Genomic DNA, 21,569 nt, shown 5'->3' on the forward strand with positions numbered 1-21,569 from the left:
TGAAAGATCTGAAACAGCAAGACCAATGAAAAGGCTAGAAATGTAAGTCTAGACATGAGGTGAGGAAGGTCTGCACCAGGGTGACAACTGTGAGAGGAGAGAAGGGAAGTCAATGAAATAAGATTGGGAAGGGAGAAAAGAAATATCCATTGGTCTAAATGATGTACTCATCATTAAAGGCAGGGCTGCACAAGACTGTACAGAATCCCATTCCCCTGATCAAGGCCAGTGGTTTTTTTTTCCCCAATTAAGATGAGTTAACTAATCTAGAAAAATATTTAACATATGTCAGGGGGGAAGAAAGTAAAGGAAAGGAGAAAGAAAAATGTAGAACTCAAAACCTTATAAAAAATAAATGTTTTACATGTAATTGGAAAAAATAAAGTATTATTTTAACAAAAAAGATTGATGTGAAATATTACTTCTATTATATACATTTAACTCACTTCTATTATCAAATAGATTCAGTTCCAGAGCAGGGAAATAAAGGCACATTCATTCTCAGGTTCATATAGCAGAGAATTCAATTTCCCCTCAAAGTGTGTTAACCCCCTAGACCTTGACCAGTTCCACTGGTAGCCAGGTAAATACCAAAATTTCAAATGAATATTATGACAGCAGAAACACTTTAGATAAGCACACCATAACTAGAATGATTCATTTCTGAGGAGTGAATAAAACATTAAGAGATGATCATAATAAGTAGAAAAAAGAAAAGGGAATCAATGAAACATTTTTAAAAGTACAGAGAAAGGGAAATTCAGAGGCAAACAAAAAAGCAAAGCAGCATTGGAAAGAATATTGCTTTTATTACAGATGGGGAACAAAACATAAGACAAAGGAAATGACTGAAAATCTGAAAAAACTCAATCACAAAGTGTCTAAGTTTTCCATTTTTATTCAAAGTTGGTACAGAAGTGCTAATGTGTCCATAAAATAATTATCATTACATTAGGTACAGGACAAAATACCACAGAAAGGAATTTTCTCTGCAAGAAATGGGGCTTAAGGTATTCAAATACTTTTGAAGGCTAATGCAGCTGGCAAAATCACACACACAAAGTACACAAAAAACATGGTATTTTCATATTTTACACCAAGTCAGTAATAGAAACTGCCATTTCTTAGGCAGATTCATTTTAATTTTTATAACACTTTTGAAAACATCAAACTGGTATAGCACAATATGTCTATAACTTTAAAAATCATATTTAATATACATTAGGTTAGAACAGTGAAATTAGATTAGTCATATATTTTTAATTTTTAAATCTATTCTTTCATTAAACCTTTCAATATTGGAATTAACCTGATTTACAAAATTCTACTGGACATTAAACTAAATTTTACAATGAGCTGAAACCAAATAAGCCCACTTTATTTTTCAAGAACCGGGAGGAAGGAAGAATCAATGAAAGAAAAACTGAGCAACAATAAAAACATAAAAATTAATTTTTCCACAAGTTCATTCACAATAATTTTTGGTCTTCGGTGCGCGTGGCCAACAAATTAAAACAATACATATACATAAATACACGGTCCCAGTGTATTAAATGGTCTCTCATAGAAAAGCTGCACAAGATAGCAGAGTGGACCAAGAGAAAGAACAAGTCATTTATTACAGACATCTTTTAAAAATGCATTAATACTTACATATCAAAGTTACTAGATAAAAGCAGCAGTACTCTGCTGACATTTGGCTTAAAAGTAAAGAAATGAATGAAGAGATTTCACAGGATATTAGAAAAAAGAATTTATTTCTTCTTGAAGAAGACTACTAACATTTTGCACAGCAACTATTTTTGATATCCACCTTATTAAAAAATAAAAGTATTGAGACGCATAGCACATTTATAAAGAATTGCCATATATGATAGAAGGGATTTCAAAAGTGAGAATGGTTTCCTCTGCCCTTTTTCTAACTTCTGTTGACCAAGGAACTGAAATGGTATAAGAGAAGAAACACACACCACCAAAAATGTAGCATATGTCTTAAAACTGCAAAGAGCACTCGAATTTTAAAAGGATCTTCAAAACATTTATCACATACACAACTATTTTAACTTCAAAACAACAATAAAGGGTACAGCAGGTATACTGTATTAACTCTATTATTATTTTTTGCTTTATCATACACTGCCTAAGTCAAACTTTTCCCTTAAATTTCTGAGAAGCAAAAATCACTATGAACTGTCTTTCTCTGTAGCCTTGATATTTTTCTAAAGAACTCTTACTGAAATAAGTTCAAGCTTTTAGGATCTCACCTTCTAGTTCTTCTACTCTGTGATGCTTTAGCCTTCCCCAAAAGGCTTAAATGAATCAGTTCAAAAAAGGTGAAATTTATATGGGTCCCTAATATCAGTAGTCTTTAGGCAGTATTATCAAGAATTCTCCACAACTCCTCCCTCATGGGAATTTAAAATATATAAAAATATATACATACATTTGCATATATGTGTATAAATTCATTCCCTCCCACATAATTCTAATTGGATACTAGTTTAAAGGGAAAACAATCACAAACAGAAGAATATTAATTGTTTTAAGATTAATACCATTATGACAGTAGGGTGAGTATAATGCACCTGTATAAATAAGATGGTCCAACATAGCTACTCTGAGAAGTTGAAAGGCAAGGTGACAATTATTTAGGCTTCAAATCCACTGTTCATTATCTAGATTTGATTCAGGTTAGCTTAGGTCCCCCATTAAAAAAAAAAAAGGTAACCTAGGTCTCTCAAATAGAAGAGAATGTTGGAATTAATTATATAAAACATTCAGGCTTTTATAAAGTAACTTTATAATTAAAATGGACTTGGCAGTGTAAAGAAGAGCATTAATACACCACCAGTTCAGCATTAAGGAGTTCCAGTTTGGGTTCCTTGACCTTGGAGGCTGTGGACAAAATGGCCTGGAAAGCCACACATCACCAGACTCCATTCCCTAAACTGACGGTGAATATATTGGCAGTAGGCTTTGCTAATTGTATATTCCTATGGTTGGGTTTTCCCTATTCCCCCTATGACATAGAAATAGAAACCGAATAACATAAAGAATTTATAATAATCGAGGATCCTTGATGAAATGAGTAGACAACCTATTATTTGGAATTTCCATAATCAGGTTTTCCAAATTTATATTGAACAAAATGGAAATGTTTTTGGTGGCCTTTAGAGTTGTAATTGGGTCAATACTGGAAATAAATCATTTATGTTGTGCTTTGTGTGTGTGTGTGTGTATATATACATATATTTAATAAACACATCAAGAGGATAAGTCCTGGGCTTTCAATGCACTTGTTGCTCCCCGCCATAGAGAATAAAAAATGTTCTTTTCACACAAAGATTTTAGCAAACATATCATAAAGTTATACTAGATAAACATAAAAGCAAAAAATTAAATTAAATTAAAAAAATTCTCACAGCGAAACCTACAATTGCAGATTATGGTTCAAATAAGTGAATATATAAATTTTTGTAAGACTGTCAAAAATAGCTACACAAATAAACACTAAAATAAATATAATTTTAAGCTAAAACACAAATATATCACATTATGGATTCTTTTAGTCTAATAAAATGTTGGCTATATGATGAGTTTAAGTATATATATATTGATTTATTTTTCCAAGTTAAACTATAAAAGAAAAACTGCAAGAATTAGTATTTATACTACTATAGTTAAAGTTAAAAGACCCAGAAGAGTCAAGATTGACTACCTGAAGGCACTATATAAAATACAGATAATTTTAAAAGCCTTACCACAAGTAACCCAGGAGATGCTGCATTTCCCTGTATTTTGATTTCCACATAATTGGAAAACATTTAATCTTCCTACCTACCACAAAAATACATGGGGCTATCTATTTTCCTGAGGCATTACTTTCAAATCTTCAACCCAGACCAGTGTTTATAATAGAACTTAGTTTTGAAAAATGCTAATTAATTTTATCTCTAGACAATGATTAAAAATTATCCATATTACCTGCCTAAAAGTAAAGGAAAATACAGCAATACCTCACTGACCCAAAATGAGTAGCTTAAGTGGGTATGCCATAAGTGGGTATCAGAATTGCTATTAAGTGTCAAGTTTTATTTTAAAACATTTTTTGGAAGTATTCCTACCATGTATTAGAAATATCCTTGCCATTTTAAGAGTTACCATATATATATATATATATATATATATATATATGTATGCATATATATGCATACATATAGATATATGTATGTATGTATTTTCTTAACAACTATGTGTAATCTATAGTCCTATACAACCACAAATCACTCTATTGTGTGGCAGTGCCATAATGCATTGGGGGTGGGGGTAGGGCTGCAGGTGGGTAGGAGATATCCTATATTAAGTAGTCCCTAATAGTTATGCAGCATTTACTTTGCATATTCTCCCTTATTAAGTATTAGGTTACACATATTCAAAAAGCTTATTGCTATCATCATGTCTGCTATTTTTTTAACAGTACCCCAAAATTCATACAATCAAGATTCTCAGTAAAGTAAGGATAATGGTTTAAGTCAACAGGTTGTAGGTAAGGGCTTCTTCTATGGAATAAAGTGCATGGGCATTTTTATTCACTCATTCATTCACTGAAAAACACAATAATTTATTAAGCACCTATTATTAACAAGGCACTGTGCTAAGTGCTAAAATGGCAGAGATAAATAAGTAGGCACAGTCCCTGTCCTCAAGGGCTTCTGGGTCTTTACAATAATATTTCAATTTTTTTCCCTACTTGAAAGCTTTTTAGAGTCATGGCTGTGTCCCATTTGTTGCAATATCTAGAATTCTAACAATGGGGTAATTGGGGGTAGTACTATATTTGACAAAGAACATAACAAGCTTAACATCTCAAAGTGCTCAAAAATAACAAAATAAATTTCATTTATCCTCACAGTATCTTTATTAAGTACATCAATGTCCCATTATTTGGAGAGAATTCAAAGAAACAGATGAAATGAAGGAAACAGTAGCAACATTTGGGCACTGAAAAGTCTGCTACATAAAGACAATAATACCTTGATCAAAATTATCAAATATTCTGACTTGCCACAAATATTGTTTAACTGAGTGGTGTACATGGCATGAATTCTTAATTGAAGTCCACCCGTGAGTAGATTTTAGGGTAGGAAGGGAAGATGATATCTTAATTTTCAGCAAGTTCTAACTAAAATTTAGCATTTTTTCTATTATGAGTTTAAAATTAAATCTTTTTAGGAATCTAGTAGTTTCAGAGAGACCATAATGCAAAAAAAAAAAAGTTAACAACATTCCAACAACTGGGAGATGAAAAATTTAGTCTATCAAATATCATCTTATCTTTTATCAGCCATCTAAAAAGTAATTTTTAAAAACTACCTATAAATTCTTTTTTGGTAGCATAAATGATCTATCTTATTTTATTAAGGTATTCCTGATATATGGAATTAATATGAACTCTTAACTTTAGCTTCCTCAAATTTTGTGTTGTTTTTGGGTTTTTTTTAATATAGAAAACACCAGGGAATTAAGTAATACTGATGGTTAAGGTAAGGTTTAGATTATTAGTTAAGAATATTGAATGAAATTGGGGGAAAGCTCTTATTTTCCAATGAAAGCAGCAAGAATTAAATTTAAAGTAAAATAAGTTTAATATATTATTCTTAACTATTTCATGAACTAAATTTAATGAGAATAAGTAACTTTCATATGACTGGTAAGTTTGAAATTGCTTCAAGCTAACAAAATACTAATCAATTAAAATGTGAAGAGAAAAAAGGAAAAGTAAAGGATGGAAGGAAGGAAAAGAAAAAGGAAAGAAAGGAATCACATCTCTGTTGACAATATTATTCCCAAAATTCATCCTGGATGATCTCAGCATTAACCAGCAATCATGACTAAAATTTTTGGAAGCAAAAATCAAACACTGTCACTTACTAAATTATGACCAATAAAGATCAACATCATTTCAGTTACAAAGATCAACTGTCTATCCATCAAAAAATTTAAGCTCAAATCAGGCTTCCTTAATATAGTTAAATGTCAACATCTACCACATTCATTTTTTTTCCAATTTATTTTTGGGAAGTCATCACTTCCATTTATATCAATTAAACTTACTGCTTTGCTCATGTTTATATTATCCAAGTAATAAGCAGAAACCCCCATTATTTGCCTAGCTCATTTTTCCAAATGAATGGATAGAAGAGTTTTTGAGCTTTAGTTATCTCTGAGATACTATAAAATATTTTTGTTCCTCTATGTGTCCACAGTCCCATGAAAAGGAAAGTGGTCCTCCTGTACCTTAAGCCATTTTACCTTAGGATAATTACCTTCAATTTTCTTATCCTTCTGTACCCAATAACTGGGGACAGAAGCAAGGTTTTGGAGTAAACTAGCCTTGATATACCTTTTAGAAAGTAGGAAAAGAGCAAAATCTAACAATTTACCCCCAAAATGGAAAAGGATTACGTTTGTCTTTAAATAGCCATGGATGCATTTGGACCAGAGACATTGATAGAAAAAGTGAGCCGCAAACAGCTACTGATTCTTGCTAAAATATATTCTTAAATAGCATGGCAGAAATAGGAATGGAGGAAAAGAAAATCTCACTGAATAGCTCTAGGCTTTTAAGGATAAATATTAAATCTCTCCCAGACTCAACTACCTCAAGTGAAGAATAAGGAAGCAAGTAGAAATGTCATACAGATCATTGTTAACAACGATTTCAGTTCTAAAAAGTTATATTTTATGAAAAATGTGAGAACATCCCTAGTAGCTACAATGGCACCTTGACTGACTGGGTTGCAACAACCCCTTTCGTGGGAAAAACTATAGACTCTTTCCAACAAAGAAAATGTATCATGGTAAGCCAAATGTAAAGGGGTTTGGCTATAAAAATGGAATGGCCAAAGGATACACACACACAAAAAAAAAAACCTGTTGGCATTGCCATGAAGAGTTCTGTAGAACCCAAATTTCTCCTATCTAGGGTAGGAGATTGATGAGTTGCCTAGGGGAGAAAGGGTTGAGGTAGTCACTTCAGGCTATAGGGCTACAAGCCCTACCTATTGGGAGTAAGAACACCTAATGGAGTCAAACACCTAAAAAACATCAAAATAATTTGGACCATGCTGGGGCAGTTAATAGAATTCTTTGCATCTTTGTTGAATGAATTCATTCATTTTCCTCATTGTGATTCTTAGTAGCTTCTGTCACCATAACCCAAATGTGAACCTTAATCTAAAACAACAATAATGTGTATACTAATGTCTATAAAGAGATATATATTTGATTATTAAAAGGATCATTAAAAATGGTCCACAACTCTTTCCAAGTAATCCTTTAGAGATTATGTTAAGAAATTTTTGTCTACAAGTCATAAATAACTATGAACTTGAAATTTATTATTTCTGGCTGAAAAATAACCATAGAAATAATCAAAGTTTGCAATTTAAACTGATCTTTTAAATTGAACACAAATTTGATACACCTTTCCTGATTTATAAACATTAGCCCAGGTTTAAGAAATATATATGTATGTATACACACACAGATGCTATTATTTGTATAATAATCAATTAAGACAACTAGAGGAAGATGAGAGAACCAATGATTCTAAATTTTGTTTTCAACAAAAAAAAATCTGTTAAAAAAACTGTTTCAAAATTAGTGGGGTAAAATGTAAAGATGACACCAATAGCATGCAAGTTGTCATACAAATGATACATACTGCAATATAGTAAGCTACCAAAGAAAATTAAATTAGTACAGATCTTTACAACTTTTCTTCAAAATTTTCAGAAAACTCCTAACTCTTTAATCATTTCTTTCAATAGACACAGAGAATTTAGTCTTTAGAAAATTATATCTTAATGGGAAAAATACAAGTTGGGAGACCTGGCAAACTTGGTATCTTGGATAAATAAGGCTGACACCCCCACACCTCTTCTTATTTATCACAGGAGTATAAACATGTAGAATGAATTCAATAATGCTCACAAGGCACTCCATAAAGACATGCTATTAATACAAATGATTATTATAAACCACAGACATCCTCTACAAAGTCCTTATGGGGATGGGAAGACATTTTGCTACCAGATGACTTAAAAGTAATCATAGTTGGATTAATTATTAGTACTCCAAAATAATAAGATTAGTCTAGAGACAAAAATCTTTAAGTTAATGGTTCATAGTTGACTGCAAGTCAGAAGTTCTAAGAATCTTGGTAACAGAAATGTTTCACTTTTTTTATTTTTGCAAAGCTGCGGTGGAAGACCAATACAGCTATACAAGATTCAGTGAGATGGATTTGTTCTTGTGCTTTTATGCCACCCTCAACCAAAGTAGACAGCTTGTGACTTTCCTGCTAATGGGTGTAGAACATGGAACTCTGACCTTAGTTACTGAGGCTAGACAGGAACTAGGCCCTGTCAACTGGCTCCTAAAAGAGGAACACCTTCAATACCAGAAGAAAGTTCTCCTCACAGCATGCCATCACAGGCATATTTTCCATCTTTTCAGAGATGACAGTCAACCAACCTATCAACAAGACTTATGTTCTAAGTTGAATCAGTTATTAGTGTTCATTTGTAAACTGTAGCATTCATGTTCTCTCACCCATTTTCCCTTAAGGGAAAAGCATTGTGATAATTTGCAAGGACCCAGTTTTGTATGTAAGGAAAGAGGAAAATAAAAGAAATTAGAACATGAAGTTATCTCAAAATTCTGTTGTATTCGTTGATTCAAACCCATGGTAAAATCCGTTTTTCCTTGCTTTTCATAAAGACTCTTGATTTACAAATTCTGGAAATAAAACTGGCTACCTTATTCTGATGGACTTATCAAAGAACTCCATTAAATAGCTTTTTAGCAAAATTGATTGTGCAATAATAATCTTTTTCTCTTTTAGAAAAATTGAATGGGGAAGGAGGAAACAGGGTTAAGAAGATGCAAGAGAATCACATTTAAATGCATCTTGTACTCTTAAGGTGTGAAAAATCCTACCCAGACTTGGCAATGCATACTATACATCTGTTCAAAATATTTAAAATAAATATATTTTGCTTTAAAGGTCCCATTAGTAGCTGGACTAGGTTCTTTCATAGTACAACATTACGATAAAAGCATTTTCTTTACTTTGGTATTGAAGGAAAAAATTTACTTTCATTTGTACAACTGAGGAGGCTAAAAAAAAGTTTTGCTTCATTTAAACTGAAGAGTATTGTTTTTGTTGAACTCTGGGTAGATTAAAAAGTCTTGCAAATAGATGATTTTTTTTGCTAAGTAAAATTTGGCTAAAACCTCAGCACAAACAATGCCTGAGAGGTGCGACAGTTACAGATAATTTTTTTCAACAAAGTATCCTCACAAGCTAGTGTCTCACCATCCCCTTAAAAGTTCACAGAGAGAAATAAACAAACATGAAGATTCCAAGTGAACAGACAGCGAAGAGTCCAATGTTTAGCGTTAACTTAACTTTGGGGGTCTCTTCCAACATTTGTAAACAAAGAGCCTCCTCTTCCATCACATCTCTGAGGCTTCTTTTGTTTAGGCTCTTACTTTTAAAACCACAGAACCAGTCTATGAATTTCCAGTACTGGTGTCTACCTTCAATCTCTTTTTCTTGTTCCCTCTCCCCCATGAGAGCTGCTTGCCCATTGGAATAAGAGTCTACTGGGGTCTCAGCCTCAGAATGACTTAGTGAAGATACTGGGTTGCTGCTCTCTTCTCTGCCAGTCATCAAGAGGTCTATGTCCTCTGGTTGTATGGTCTTAAGGCTCTCTTCAGACTTTCCATTAGGAATGATGTGGTTGGCACCCTCGAGGGTCTCATTGCATTTCAAGATGCTCTTCTCCTGCATCTTGTACGGGTCCTCTTGTGGGAGGCTCTCTTTCCTGTCGGGGACTTTTACAGACCAGAAAGTGGTAGTATGGATCTGCTCCTTGGTAGGAGGTGGTGTGAGAAGGCTGACTATCACCGTAATGAGTCCTGTGATCCAAAACAAAGCTGTAGCCACATACATGTAATGGATATTTTTTATGAAGGCAGGCCTCTCGTCAGGTTGGTCACACTCTGGGGCACGGTAGGTAAATGCCAGGATCAAGCGCAGAGCTCCAAGAACAAAGCCAGTCATTCCACCGTAAAATGCCCCTTGTTCATTGCAACGCTTCCAGAAAATGGCCAAAAGGAAAAGAGCCGCCACTGGGGGTGTCAGATAATCAGCCACTTCCTGAATATAAAGGTACATCTGGCCCCCTTGCATCTCCACAATGATTGGCACCCAAGCGATGCTGATCACTACCATGAAGGCTACAAAAACTCTGCCCACAATCATTAGCTCTCGGGAGCTTGCTGTTTTGCGAATGAGCTTGTACACATCAAGGGTGAATATGGTACTGGCGCTGTTAAAAATCGAGTCGAGATCACTCATGAGCGCTGCAATCATTACAGCCATCATCAGTCCCCGCAGGCCCACAGGTACCAGCTTCATCACTAGGCGTGGGTAAGCAATATTGGAGCATCCAGCTCGGCTGCCACAGACTTGCATACAATGCTCTGGATTGATGCATGCAATATCATCTGTAAATAGTATCCTTGAAATCATCCCTGGGACCACAATAATGAACATAGGCAGAAGCTTTAAGAAGCCAGCCATCAGAGTGGAACCTTTGGCGTGTGCAATATTTTTGGCAGCTAAAACCCTCTGCACAATAACTTGGTCGGCACACCAATACCACACTGATGCTGGGGTCTGGCCAAGGATGAATCCAGGCCAAGGAACATCTTCATCTGTTGGCTCACGCAACATTTTGAGGGAATCTGGTTTTGGGTAGACATTACAAGAATTTGTGTTGGAAAGGTTGTAAGTCAACAAGATGGAGGTAACGTTAGGAACTGCCAACATGTATCTTTTCTTAACTTCCTCAAACCCACCAACCTCCATCATGCTGATAACCATAAGTGTGAGTGCCCCAACGATCATAAGCAAAGCTTGAAGGGTATCTGTATAGATGACAGCAACAAGGCCTCCAGTTACAGTCAGCAATGCGGTCATTCCAATCAGCAAGATCACAGATAAGTAAAGGTTCCAACCCAAAGACTCCTGGATAAAAAGGGCACCTGAATACAGATCAACCGAAAGCTTGGTGAAAATATAGAGAAGCAAAGACAAGGCTGCAAAATAGACCTGAATCCTATGGCCACCAAAACGCTTGGATAAGTATTCAGGCATGGTGTACACCCCTGACCGGATGTAGACTGGTATGAAAACCCATCCCAGAAGTTGTAAAAGCATTAAGGCGTTGAATTCCCATGCACCTACAGCAAATCCACTTGCGGCTCCGGATCCTGCCAGCCCAATGAAGTGTTCACTCCCAATATTGCTCACAAACAAAGAGGCACCAATAGCTACCCAGGTCATAGAGCGCCCTGCCAGGAAGTATCCACTCACGGTGCTTCTATTGGATTTCCACATGGCAAAAAAACCAATGCACATGACCAGCACAAAGTACAGGGTCACAATGGCAATGTCTGCTGTCTCCAGCATGGCCCTCATTTTGAGAATTTTGTTAAGTCAACAGCTTCCAATGACAGATGTGTTCAACTTTACTTTTTTGGTCCCCCCAGCCAAGTCTTTATGTCATACGTGGACTGGACTAAATACAGTATAATAGCAGGTCAAAGTCTTTGTCCTTTAATTTGCTGAGTTGATGGTGTTGGTTGTGACAAACTTTGAAGGAGACAGTTTTTTTTTAAATTTTTCTCCGCTTCTTAATTGGAATTTTGAGAACTTAGCCCGAACTTTTAATCCACATTCCACAAGACCATCAGCATTTACTCAGTTGTTGGAGGAGAAATTCTGAGTTGCAGCTAAGTCTAGTGAAGCCTACTGTACCAACCCTGCAAAGCAGCAAAGACAAAAGACAAAGATTGAATTAGAGAAGGATTTTACCAAACCACGAGGAAATATTTTTTTTAAAGTCTGGAAAACAAATGGAATAAGATGACGAACTTAAAAACTATTCAAAATATAACTGGAGAATCACAGAAAAATTCGACAACTTTAGTCGAGAATAAACTACTGTCTGATATCTGACATAGAATACTTTTCATTTTGAAAAAACAAAAATTGGGACAGGTAGCTGGGTAAGGAACACAAATTCGGGTCACAATTAACACTAATCTACCAAAAGTTAGGAATCACAAATCATGAAACATTCTTATACAAGGTTATCTGAAGGGATAAAGGGACAAAACAAGCTCTAGAATTCTTCAGAGAAATTAGTAAAATAAAATAAAAATCACTAACAATTTAAGGTGAGTGATATTATACTGCCAATACCCACTCATTCATGATAAAGCTTCAAGTAGGCATTTTTTGCTGCGCCCCTAAAATTTCATTTTGCCTAACACAAATGAAAAAAAACCACTGCTATAGTTCTACTCCTACCTTTTATTCAACTACATTTTTAAAACTAGCAGAAAAAAGGCCACTTATTTTATAAAAAAGAGAAAAGATTTTTAAAAATTGATTTGTCTTTTAAAAAAAAGGCAATCTGACCTTCTTATACACACACACACACATATATATTTACACATATATTCTTATACACACACGGACAAAACTATAGGACCTATGATTTCACTAAAGGGAACTTGGTGAGAAAATCTCTTAACCAAATGTAGATAGTACCTGCTCTGCAACTTCTTTCTCATCACCACTTAGATGTCAGAATCTCATAAAACATTATTGTGACTATCTAATAAAGTTGTCTTGAAACTAATTTAAATATCTTAGCATCACATGGATTTGTTTATTCTAGATACAAAAAGCAATAAAATTTTAAAACATCTAGTTTAATGTCATTATCTTCCTTTCCTCTCTCCCAAAACCACATACATTTCACCCACAATATATTAAGGAAAAAAAATTTACTGTGGACCCAAAATCAATTGGTCCTAATAAATTTCAGAAGTTAACAAGAACTACCTCATTTAATTCCCATGACTTTCTAATATATATATGTATGTATATATATATATATATATATATATATGCACACACACAAGTATATATTTACACTTAGACCTGTATAAGCGCACTCATGTACATTCACTTAAAACAAGCATTTAATCAATAATAATTAAGGAATTGAGTCATAATGTTCAGGTGAAATGCTACTTTTCAGATGAGAAGGCAGAGAGGAAAAGTAATAATTTATCAATAACTTTTTCAAGGTTTCTCTAAACATAATTACAAAAAAGCATGGCCTTGCTGATCAAACACTGATATTACTGCCATAATCCCCAAAGCCTCAGGGCCTTGGAAGGAACACATCACATAAATAGGGAAAAGAGGAACAGGAATCAATCAACAAAAAATTGTTTAAGCAGCTACTATGTATCAGGCACTAGGTACTGAGGATACAAGAAAAAAATTCTATCTCAAAATCAGAGTATCAAAACAAAAAGAAACAAACAATGAACATAATCAGAGCTACAAAACACCAGAAACCCTGAAAAAGAAAACTGATTTTAGGAGTAAGAAAACACAGGATAGAATCTTCTTTTATAAACAAAGAAATATTAGAGATTTAAAAAAGCAAAGAAAATCTATTACAAGAAAATCAGACAACAACTGAAGCACCAGAAACAAAGGTAGCTTTATCAAGATATAACAAAATAGCAATATCCTTTTTTTTTAGGTTTTTGCAAGGCAAATGGGGTTAAGTGGCTTGCCCAAGGCCATACAGTTAGGTAATTATTAAGTGTCTGAGACCGGATTTGAACTCAGGTACTCCTGATTCCAGGGCCAGTGCTTTATCCACTGCGCCACCTAGCGTCCCTAAATAGCAATACCCTTTAAAGGAAATTAAATGAACTCAAATCACAAAACAAAGTGACTAATAAGAAAATCTAAGTAAACACAAAAATGAAACAAAGGAATATCAGTGGAAAATATAAGACAAACCAACCCAATGGCAAGCAGAACTAAGATCCTTGAAGACAAAGAATGTAGGAAATATAAAGAGGAAACTGAAAAATATGCCTAGAAAATCATGTAGTTAGAAAAAGATTTAGAATCTTTGTACACTAAAAATGACTGCTCTTCAAGACATGTCAATTTAAGAATTTGAGGCCTTCAGTTCAAAGGGACCTCAAGAAACCTTTGAATTCAACTCATTAATTTAAAGATGAGGAATTTGTTTTTCAATCATGTTTGATTCTTCTTAAATCCATTTAGGATTTTCTTGGCAAAGATTCTCAAGTGGTTTGTCATTTCCTTCTCCAACTCATTTTATAGATGAGGAGACTGAGGCAAACAGGACTTGCCCAGGGAAAGTGTCACCAGGTCAGATTTAAACTCATCCATCCACTTTAACACCTATCTGCCCCATACAGATGAGGAAACTAAGGCCCAATTAGCTTAATTAACTTGCCACTAAGGTCAGTCAGTTGACTTTGTGAAGAAAGCCAAATTAGAAGAGTAAACATAAGTGAGTTTATGAAAAGCAGGAACTCAATGCAATTCAACAAATGGTTACAAGTATACTATGTATAATGTGTTATATTAGCTAGGCTCTGGCTATAATCAGATAACCACAATATGAACAATTTAGAAGACACCTCCAACCATGCAGTTCACAAGCTATCCATACCTGCCCATGTCCAAGTCTCATCCATGTCCTCCCATAAATTCGCCAGAGGGCATCATCCAACAAATATGATGGGAGTCTGTCTCACTTTCTCTTGACATCACAAAGGTAACCAATGGAGGTCTCTGGCAGTTCACTTGTCAGTTCACTTGTCATTCCTTGCACCTGACACATGACCATTTTTTTTCTTCCTAACATGTATTTACTTGATCACAAATCAAAAAAATGAAATAATCCCTAACTTGGTAGACCATGAGAGCCCAAATTTAGAGGTGGAAGGCATCTCAGAGTTCATCTAGTACAACTACTTCAATTATTTTATAGATGAGGAACCTGAGGCCTAGGGTCACAAAGATACACATCCTTTTGTACATCTGATAAAGGTAATCATCTATCCACTCTAACAGGGAATCTTTATATTCTAAGAGGAATGCAATAAATAATAACATAAGGTAATTTGGGATGAAAGTCTTTTGCTCTTGCTTTACCTTCACCTCTCCCTCAACCTCACAGTACCCAGAAGGAAGCTCACTCTCTTTGGACAAGTTATAAATCACCAACTTCAAATTTTCCCGATGCAACACAGAATCATGAGGTCTTACTGTCTTGCCCTGCTGTCATACCTTCTAATACCTCCAGGCACTGCCATCTAACCTACTGCTGCACCCCAGGCTGTGCCATCTGCCTTGCATCTGAATTACCTTCCATACTACTTCCCATCACCTCCCCTCATCTTTTATTGATAAGAGACCATTCACTGGGTTTGCCTTTCATTCCATGATTAGCAGTCATCTCCAACATAGTAACCTCACAATTATACTCTTTCTTCTCTGTTGTAAAAAGACCTGCTATGTTCCTACCTACCTCCCATTCACCCTAAAAAACTTTCCTAGTAACTGTCAAGGGTGTGACAATTCTTCCAATTAGTCAGGTTCAGAACCTCAATATCATCCCCAATTCTTCACTCATTCTACACAATCCATCAATTGTTAAATCTTCTACGTTCTGTCTTTACAACATCTTTCGCACATGTTCCCTTATCTCCATTCACAGAATCACTTACTCCATTTGACTAGTATACTGCTGCTTAGTCTCCCTGACTCATGTCTCCTAACTCCAGTTCCACTCACACAATTGCCAAAGTGATTTTCCTTAAGTCACCTGGCCATGTCACTGGCATATTTCTCTTTGCCTCTAGATTTAAGCATAAATCTGCTCAGCTTTTAAAGCTCTGCATACTCTGGGTTCAACCTGTCTTTTCAGGCTCATCATACGGTCCAGCCAACATGACCTTTCTTGTTGCTTGCTCTATCACCCGTAACTGAAACACACACTCTCACCTCTACTCTATAATCAAGTCCATCACTTTTTTTTAGGCTACCAAAGTTAGGTGACTTGCCCAGTCACACTGCTAGTAAGTGTCTGAGGCTAAATTTAAACCCAGGTCCTCCTGCAGGGTTGGTGCTCTACAATGATCTAATTGCTCTGCACATCCATCACTTCTAAAGTCTTTTCCTGATCCCTCCAAGTTTGATTTCCTTCCCTAACTACTTTGCATCTATATTTATTTGCTATATAGGCACATTATGTATCCCTTCCTCAACATAACAGAATATAAGTTCCTTAAAAAGTGACAATTAGTTCTTTTTTTCCAATTTGTTGCCGCAGGCTCTAGCATATACTGGATATCTAATAAATGTTTGCTGATTTGACTGAATGTCAATGAGTTCTCTCTAGGAAATATATTTAGAATTTCCTAACTTTCCCCCCTATATTTTATAGAGCTATATACATGTCCATTGTGATAGTAAAATGAAGGGTGATCCATTCATTTTTTCCTTAAAATACTTGGAATTAGGCAAGTTCTTCCTCAGTCAAAATTTGTCTGTCATCAATTTATGTTTTCATATTCATTTTTAAAGACTAGGCTGGCTTTCAAGTCAATTCTTTGAAAAGTCGCAGAATAATTCAGAGTTGTGAAAGGCAGGAGGGACTGGTTACTTCATAGAATTTTCTTTGATACTCCATAATTAAGGAATAATCTTACATTCTCAAAAAAAAAGGACAATGATAGCAATGACACTGAAATGTATATGGAGATGACTTTGTTGCTTGAAGTAGGTAGTACAAATGATAAAGATATCAAGGTTGTGAGACAGTAAGTAAAATTAAGTCCACAACTACAAGACTGGCAAGTGCCAAATGGGATCTGAACACAGGTCTCCTTGTACCAAATCTAGTTAGTCGTGAAAAAAAATTATGATCATCTATTCTGAACAAATAGGAATCTTAACGATTATCTAGTTTCTCATTTTACAGGTAAGAGAAGTGAGATCAAGAGAAGGAAAAGTCATTCACTTAAGGTTACATAGTTATTAACTAGCAGAAAGATTTACATGTCTCTTCTCCAATTAGAAAACTGGAAAAAATGTTCAGATCCACTAGTATGAGGTCACCATTCCAAATCTCATATATCATATAGATGTGACAGGAAGACAGAGTTCTAAGAAGATGGGAAACAGAGTAACAATGAAGAAATAATCAGGCAGAATATTCTTTGTCCAGATAAAAAATTTTTCGTCCACAATGCACACAATTAGGCTATTTTGAACTACCACTTACATAATATACCCATAGGAAAGTACACATCTTCACTGGACTTCTTTTTCAGTTTATTCCAAGAATTACTGCATTTGTCATGTTTCATTTTAGTCTGTTTCCCCTGCATTTCAATTCAAGAAGTATTCATCAATCACCTTTTATGTGCCAAGATTTGAGTTAGAAGCTGAGGATGCAAAATCAAAAACAGTCCCTTAACCCAAGATTGCATTCTGCTGATGGGAAACAACATATATAAAATATAAACAAATTAGAGAGAAGCATTAGCAGGCAGAGAATAAAGCCTCATGTAAGAAATAATGTTTGAACCAAGTCTTAAGGGGACTAGGATTTCAGAGAATAGGGGTAAAGACAGGGATTCCAGAAAAGAGGACCAACGGGTACAAGAGGAAATCCCATTCAGAGGCAGAAGATAGAATGTCATTTGGGTAGAATAATAAATAGGTAGTAAACAGCTTGGAAACCTAAAAGGCAATGTGAAAGGTTTGTCTATATCCAATAGGGAAGTTTCTATTTTTTTCCTAATGGCAAGAAGAGACAAATACTAAAGGTTTTTGAATAGGAGAGTAACAAGAGTCAAACATGAAGAGAGCTTTATAATATGATGCCTTTGGGTTACATCAAGTCCAATTTCTACATTTGAGGAAAATGAGGCCCAGAAAAATGACTTCTCCAAGACCACAAAAGTGGTAAGTAGCAGTATCAATTCGACCCAGATCCATAAAAATCTAAATTCAATGTTCTTTCTAATTCACCATGGTATTTCCTTTTTTAAAAAAATTGAAAGGTCATCTGAATTTGTCTTAAGTCTTAAACACAAAGACATTCATCTACATTCAGATATGTTAGTGGTAGATTAGTTCCCATAAAGGGAACTAACAAATTAAGAGCCACTGAAGCACATGCAAAGATTTTGCACCACCTCAAAAATTTTTCATCTCAAAAACTTAACATTTTTGACTACTTTTCAGGACAATTCATCTATCAAAAATGGTTTAAGAAAAATTTTGCACACAACCTATTTCTGTCTTAGTTTTCAAATTTGTAAAAATTCTTTGACTCACAGGAGGTGTTAAGATAAAACATAGGAGAGGAACAAATACACTGTGAAAAAAAAAAATCATCCTAACACTAAATTTTTTATTTCAGTTAAATTAAGATTTGCAAGGCAGGCAACCAAAATTCAAACACAGGACAGTTAAGTTACATCTATTAAGAATCACCAGAAAACAGAAAAGGATCTACATGCACAAAAATATTTAACGTTCTTTTTTTGGTGGCAAAAAATTGAAAATTGAGATGTCCATCAATTGGGGAATGACTGAACAAGTTGTGGTAAACGAATGTAATGGAATACTATTGAATAATAACTGATGAGATTTCAGAAAAACCTGGAAAAATTTATGTGAACTGATGCAAAGTGAAATGGGCATACCCATAAGACCGTACAGAGTAATAGTAACATATTACGATTTAGCTCTTCTTAGTGGTCTTCAATGATCCAAGGAAATTTACAAAGGACTCATGAAGGAAAATGCTATCTACATTCAGACAGTAAACGAATTAGATTCTGAATGTAGATCAAAGCATACCATTTTTACTTCATTTTTAATAGCTTTTTTTGCTTTTCATCTGTTTCTTCTTTCATAAATATTACTAATACAGCAAGATTTTACAGGATTGTGTGTGTTGTGTGTGTGCACACACACACACACACACACACACACACACACACACATATAACCTATGTCAAATTACTTACCATAAAAGTGGGGAGAGGAGAGAGGAAAAAATTTGGAAGTCAAAAATTTTCTTAAAAATGAATGTTTAAAATTATCTTTACATATAATTGGAAAAAGTAAAATACCATTAAAAAAACAATCATTGGAAATGAGGAAAAGTGAAGGTAGCAGAACTAGGTAAACAATATGAGCAATAATTGCAATCTGAATGGAAGGAATAAACAAAAATAATAGCTGAATTAAAATTATATTATAAGATGCATAATTACATTATAATGGCTGTTTATCTCTGAAGAAGAGATGAAGAAATACTTAGAAGGACTTTTTGTCCTTCAAATAACCAGTGTACTATGGCAAGGAAGACTGTATATATACTTGATGGCTCTCTGGATAGGGAAAGGGGAAGGATATATTTGGAAATGAAAGTGGTATATAAGCAGTAGTTATGCTGATGTTTTAAAAACCAACTCTCAAAAAAACCCTTTTCTGTACACATAAAACACTTCAAGTTTAATCTCCATAATTAAAATTTTTGGGGCGGCTAGGTGGCATAGTGGATAAAGCACCGGTCTTGGAGTCAGGGGTACCTGGGTTCAAATCCGGTCTCAGACACTTAATAATTACCTAGCTGTGTGGCCTTGGGCAAGCCACTTAACCCCATTTGCTTTGCAAAAACCTAAAAAACAAAAAACAAAAAACCCATAATTAACATTTTCTCCATCACTTATGTCTAGACAAGAAACAAAACAATAAATCAAGTCCTGCTATGTAGGTTTCCTGATTTCCAATGTGTAAAAGTTCATACTTAAAAATTAATGAGGCATTTCACCTCTCTCTCCAGCATACCTTTGTTAAGTAAAGGATAAGATATTCTTTAAAATTAAAGAAATCAAAACACATCAAGAACCTGTGATTTCCTAGATCCTCTATGAGAGTTTCCTCCACTGACAGACTGCAATTTAACAGTGGACAAAATCATTTCTCTTGTCATAAAATCTAACAGAGCTGACAAAAGTTTGAGGTTCATAGATTTTCCCATAATCAATTAGCTAAAAAATATCAATGTCAAAATTTGCACCCAAGTCTTCTCCTGAGATAAGAGTTTAGCAGTCTCTTACACCATGTTGCCTTTCACCTGTTAAAGTATATAAGCATGTTATTGTAAACATCTATTTCCTTTCTGGTACGGGGGGGGGGGGGGGGGACACACAAATTTAATACTACCCCTGGATTCTAGCAGAGAGCTAATGATCAAAGTCACCCAGATTAAACATACTATTCAAGGACATTCACTAGGGCAACCTTGGAGCTCACATTCCCATGTTTTTTTTTCCTCTCTACTCATACATATTTCCCACCAGGTTTCGACTTCACCTTCCCTGAAGGCACAACTCTTCAAGGTTATCTTTCAGCTTTCCAATTGGAAGCATGCCAGAAAATAGAAAGCATATTTTGGTGAACCAAAGACTCAGTTCTCAATCAGAGACTCTTCAGCAGACAAATATGCCTTTGCTTCAACATCCTATAACTTGGGAGATGATTCTTCACTAAAAGTTCTCAAGGTTAGAAAGCAAATAGATAGCAATTTAGCTTCTTTCCAAGATATCTGGTGCAAGAAATGCTTCTTGCTGCAATTAAATAAGCAATATATTAAAAGTACCTATTCAGCTCCCAATACAACTAGGACTTGTGGAAGAATAGAAACTTATCACCTAATTAGTGTACTTTGAAAGAAAAAATAAAAATGGACAGGGACTAAAAGAGAATTCCATTGGTACAGTCAAATCAACAAACATTAAATGGTTACTTTTTATATGCCTAAATACTGGATGCAAAGCAAAGTGAAAGACTTCTCCCTACTCTCAAGGATTCACAATCTAATGGGGGGAAGACAACATGCCAATAGTTATGTAGTAAAAGATAAACAGAATAAGCTGAAGTTAATCAACAAAGGAAAGGCATTAGCATTAAGCAGGATTTCTTGCAGAAAGTAAGATTTTAGCAGGGACTTGAAGAAAACCAAGTAAGCCAGGAAGGAGAGAATTCCAGACAAGGAGGACAGCCAATGAAAATGAATACAATTGGGAGAAAGAACACTGCAAGAAGGCCAATGTCACAGGATCACATGGGATATGGCAAGGAATAAGGTTAAAAAGAATGGAAAGTTGCAAGACAAGGCAGTCAGATGACAAAGGGCTTTGAATGCCAAAAAAGAATTTTAGATATGATCTTGGAGTATGGGAACTGCAAGGTGAGGAATCTCTATTATGAGTTGTAAGAAAGGTATAGTGATAGTTTAAGTGATTTGTCCCAAAGGAAAATTAAACTCAAGCTATCTTGGTTCCGAAGATAAGTCTAATACAGTAGAACAGGAGCAGGGAAACTCTGGCTAACATTGTCAAGGAACTGCTGGGGGAACTTGAAATTCAATAAATCTAGTAGCTTTCTGGGGGAAATTGAGAATTGTGGTTCTAAACTGATTTAGAGCTAGTGGACTGAAGGTTAGAAAAAAATTACAGAATAAGTGACCTCAACCACTGTGTAGTCTAACCTA

At 34.9% G+C, this 21,569-nt stretch overlaps 1 protein-coding gene across 10 annotated transcripts in view; it reads right to left on the bottom strand.

Moving 5' to 3' along the window:
* LOC141506878 (sodium/myo-inositol cotransporter) overlaps positions 1-21,569 on the bottom strand; it is a 75,622-nt gene that overhangs the window by 42,435 nt on the left and 11,618 nt on the right. For 5 of the 10 annotated variants that reach the window (XM_074214043.1, XM_074214045.1, XM_074214044.1 and 2 more), the window contains one exon: positions 883-11,898. In XM_074214043.1, coding sequence (XP_074070144.1) covers positions 9,398-11,554 — 2,157 coding nt within the window. In that variant the 5' untranslated portion in view covers positions 11,555-11,898 and the 3' untranslated portion in view covers positions 883-9,397. Of the gene's footprint in view, positions 1-882; positions 11,899-14,657; positions 19,109-21,569 lie in introns of those variants that run through there. The other 5 variants (XR_012473997.1, XR_012473996.1, XR_012473995.1 and 2 more) reach the window with 2 other exon arrangements.

This window comes from Macrotis lagotis, chromosome 1 (genome assembly GCF_037893015.1).
Source record: "Macrotis lagotis isolate mMagLag1 chromosome 1, bilby.v1.9.chrom.fasta, whole genome shotgun sequence".
Taxonomy (NCBI): Eukaryota; Metazoa; Chordata; class Mammalia; order Peramelemorphia; family Peramelidae; genus Macrotis; species Macrotis lagotis.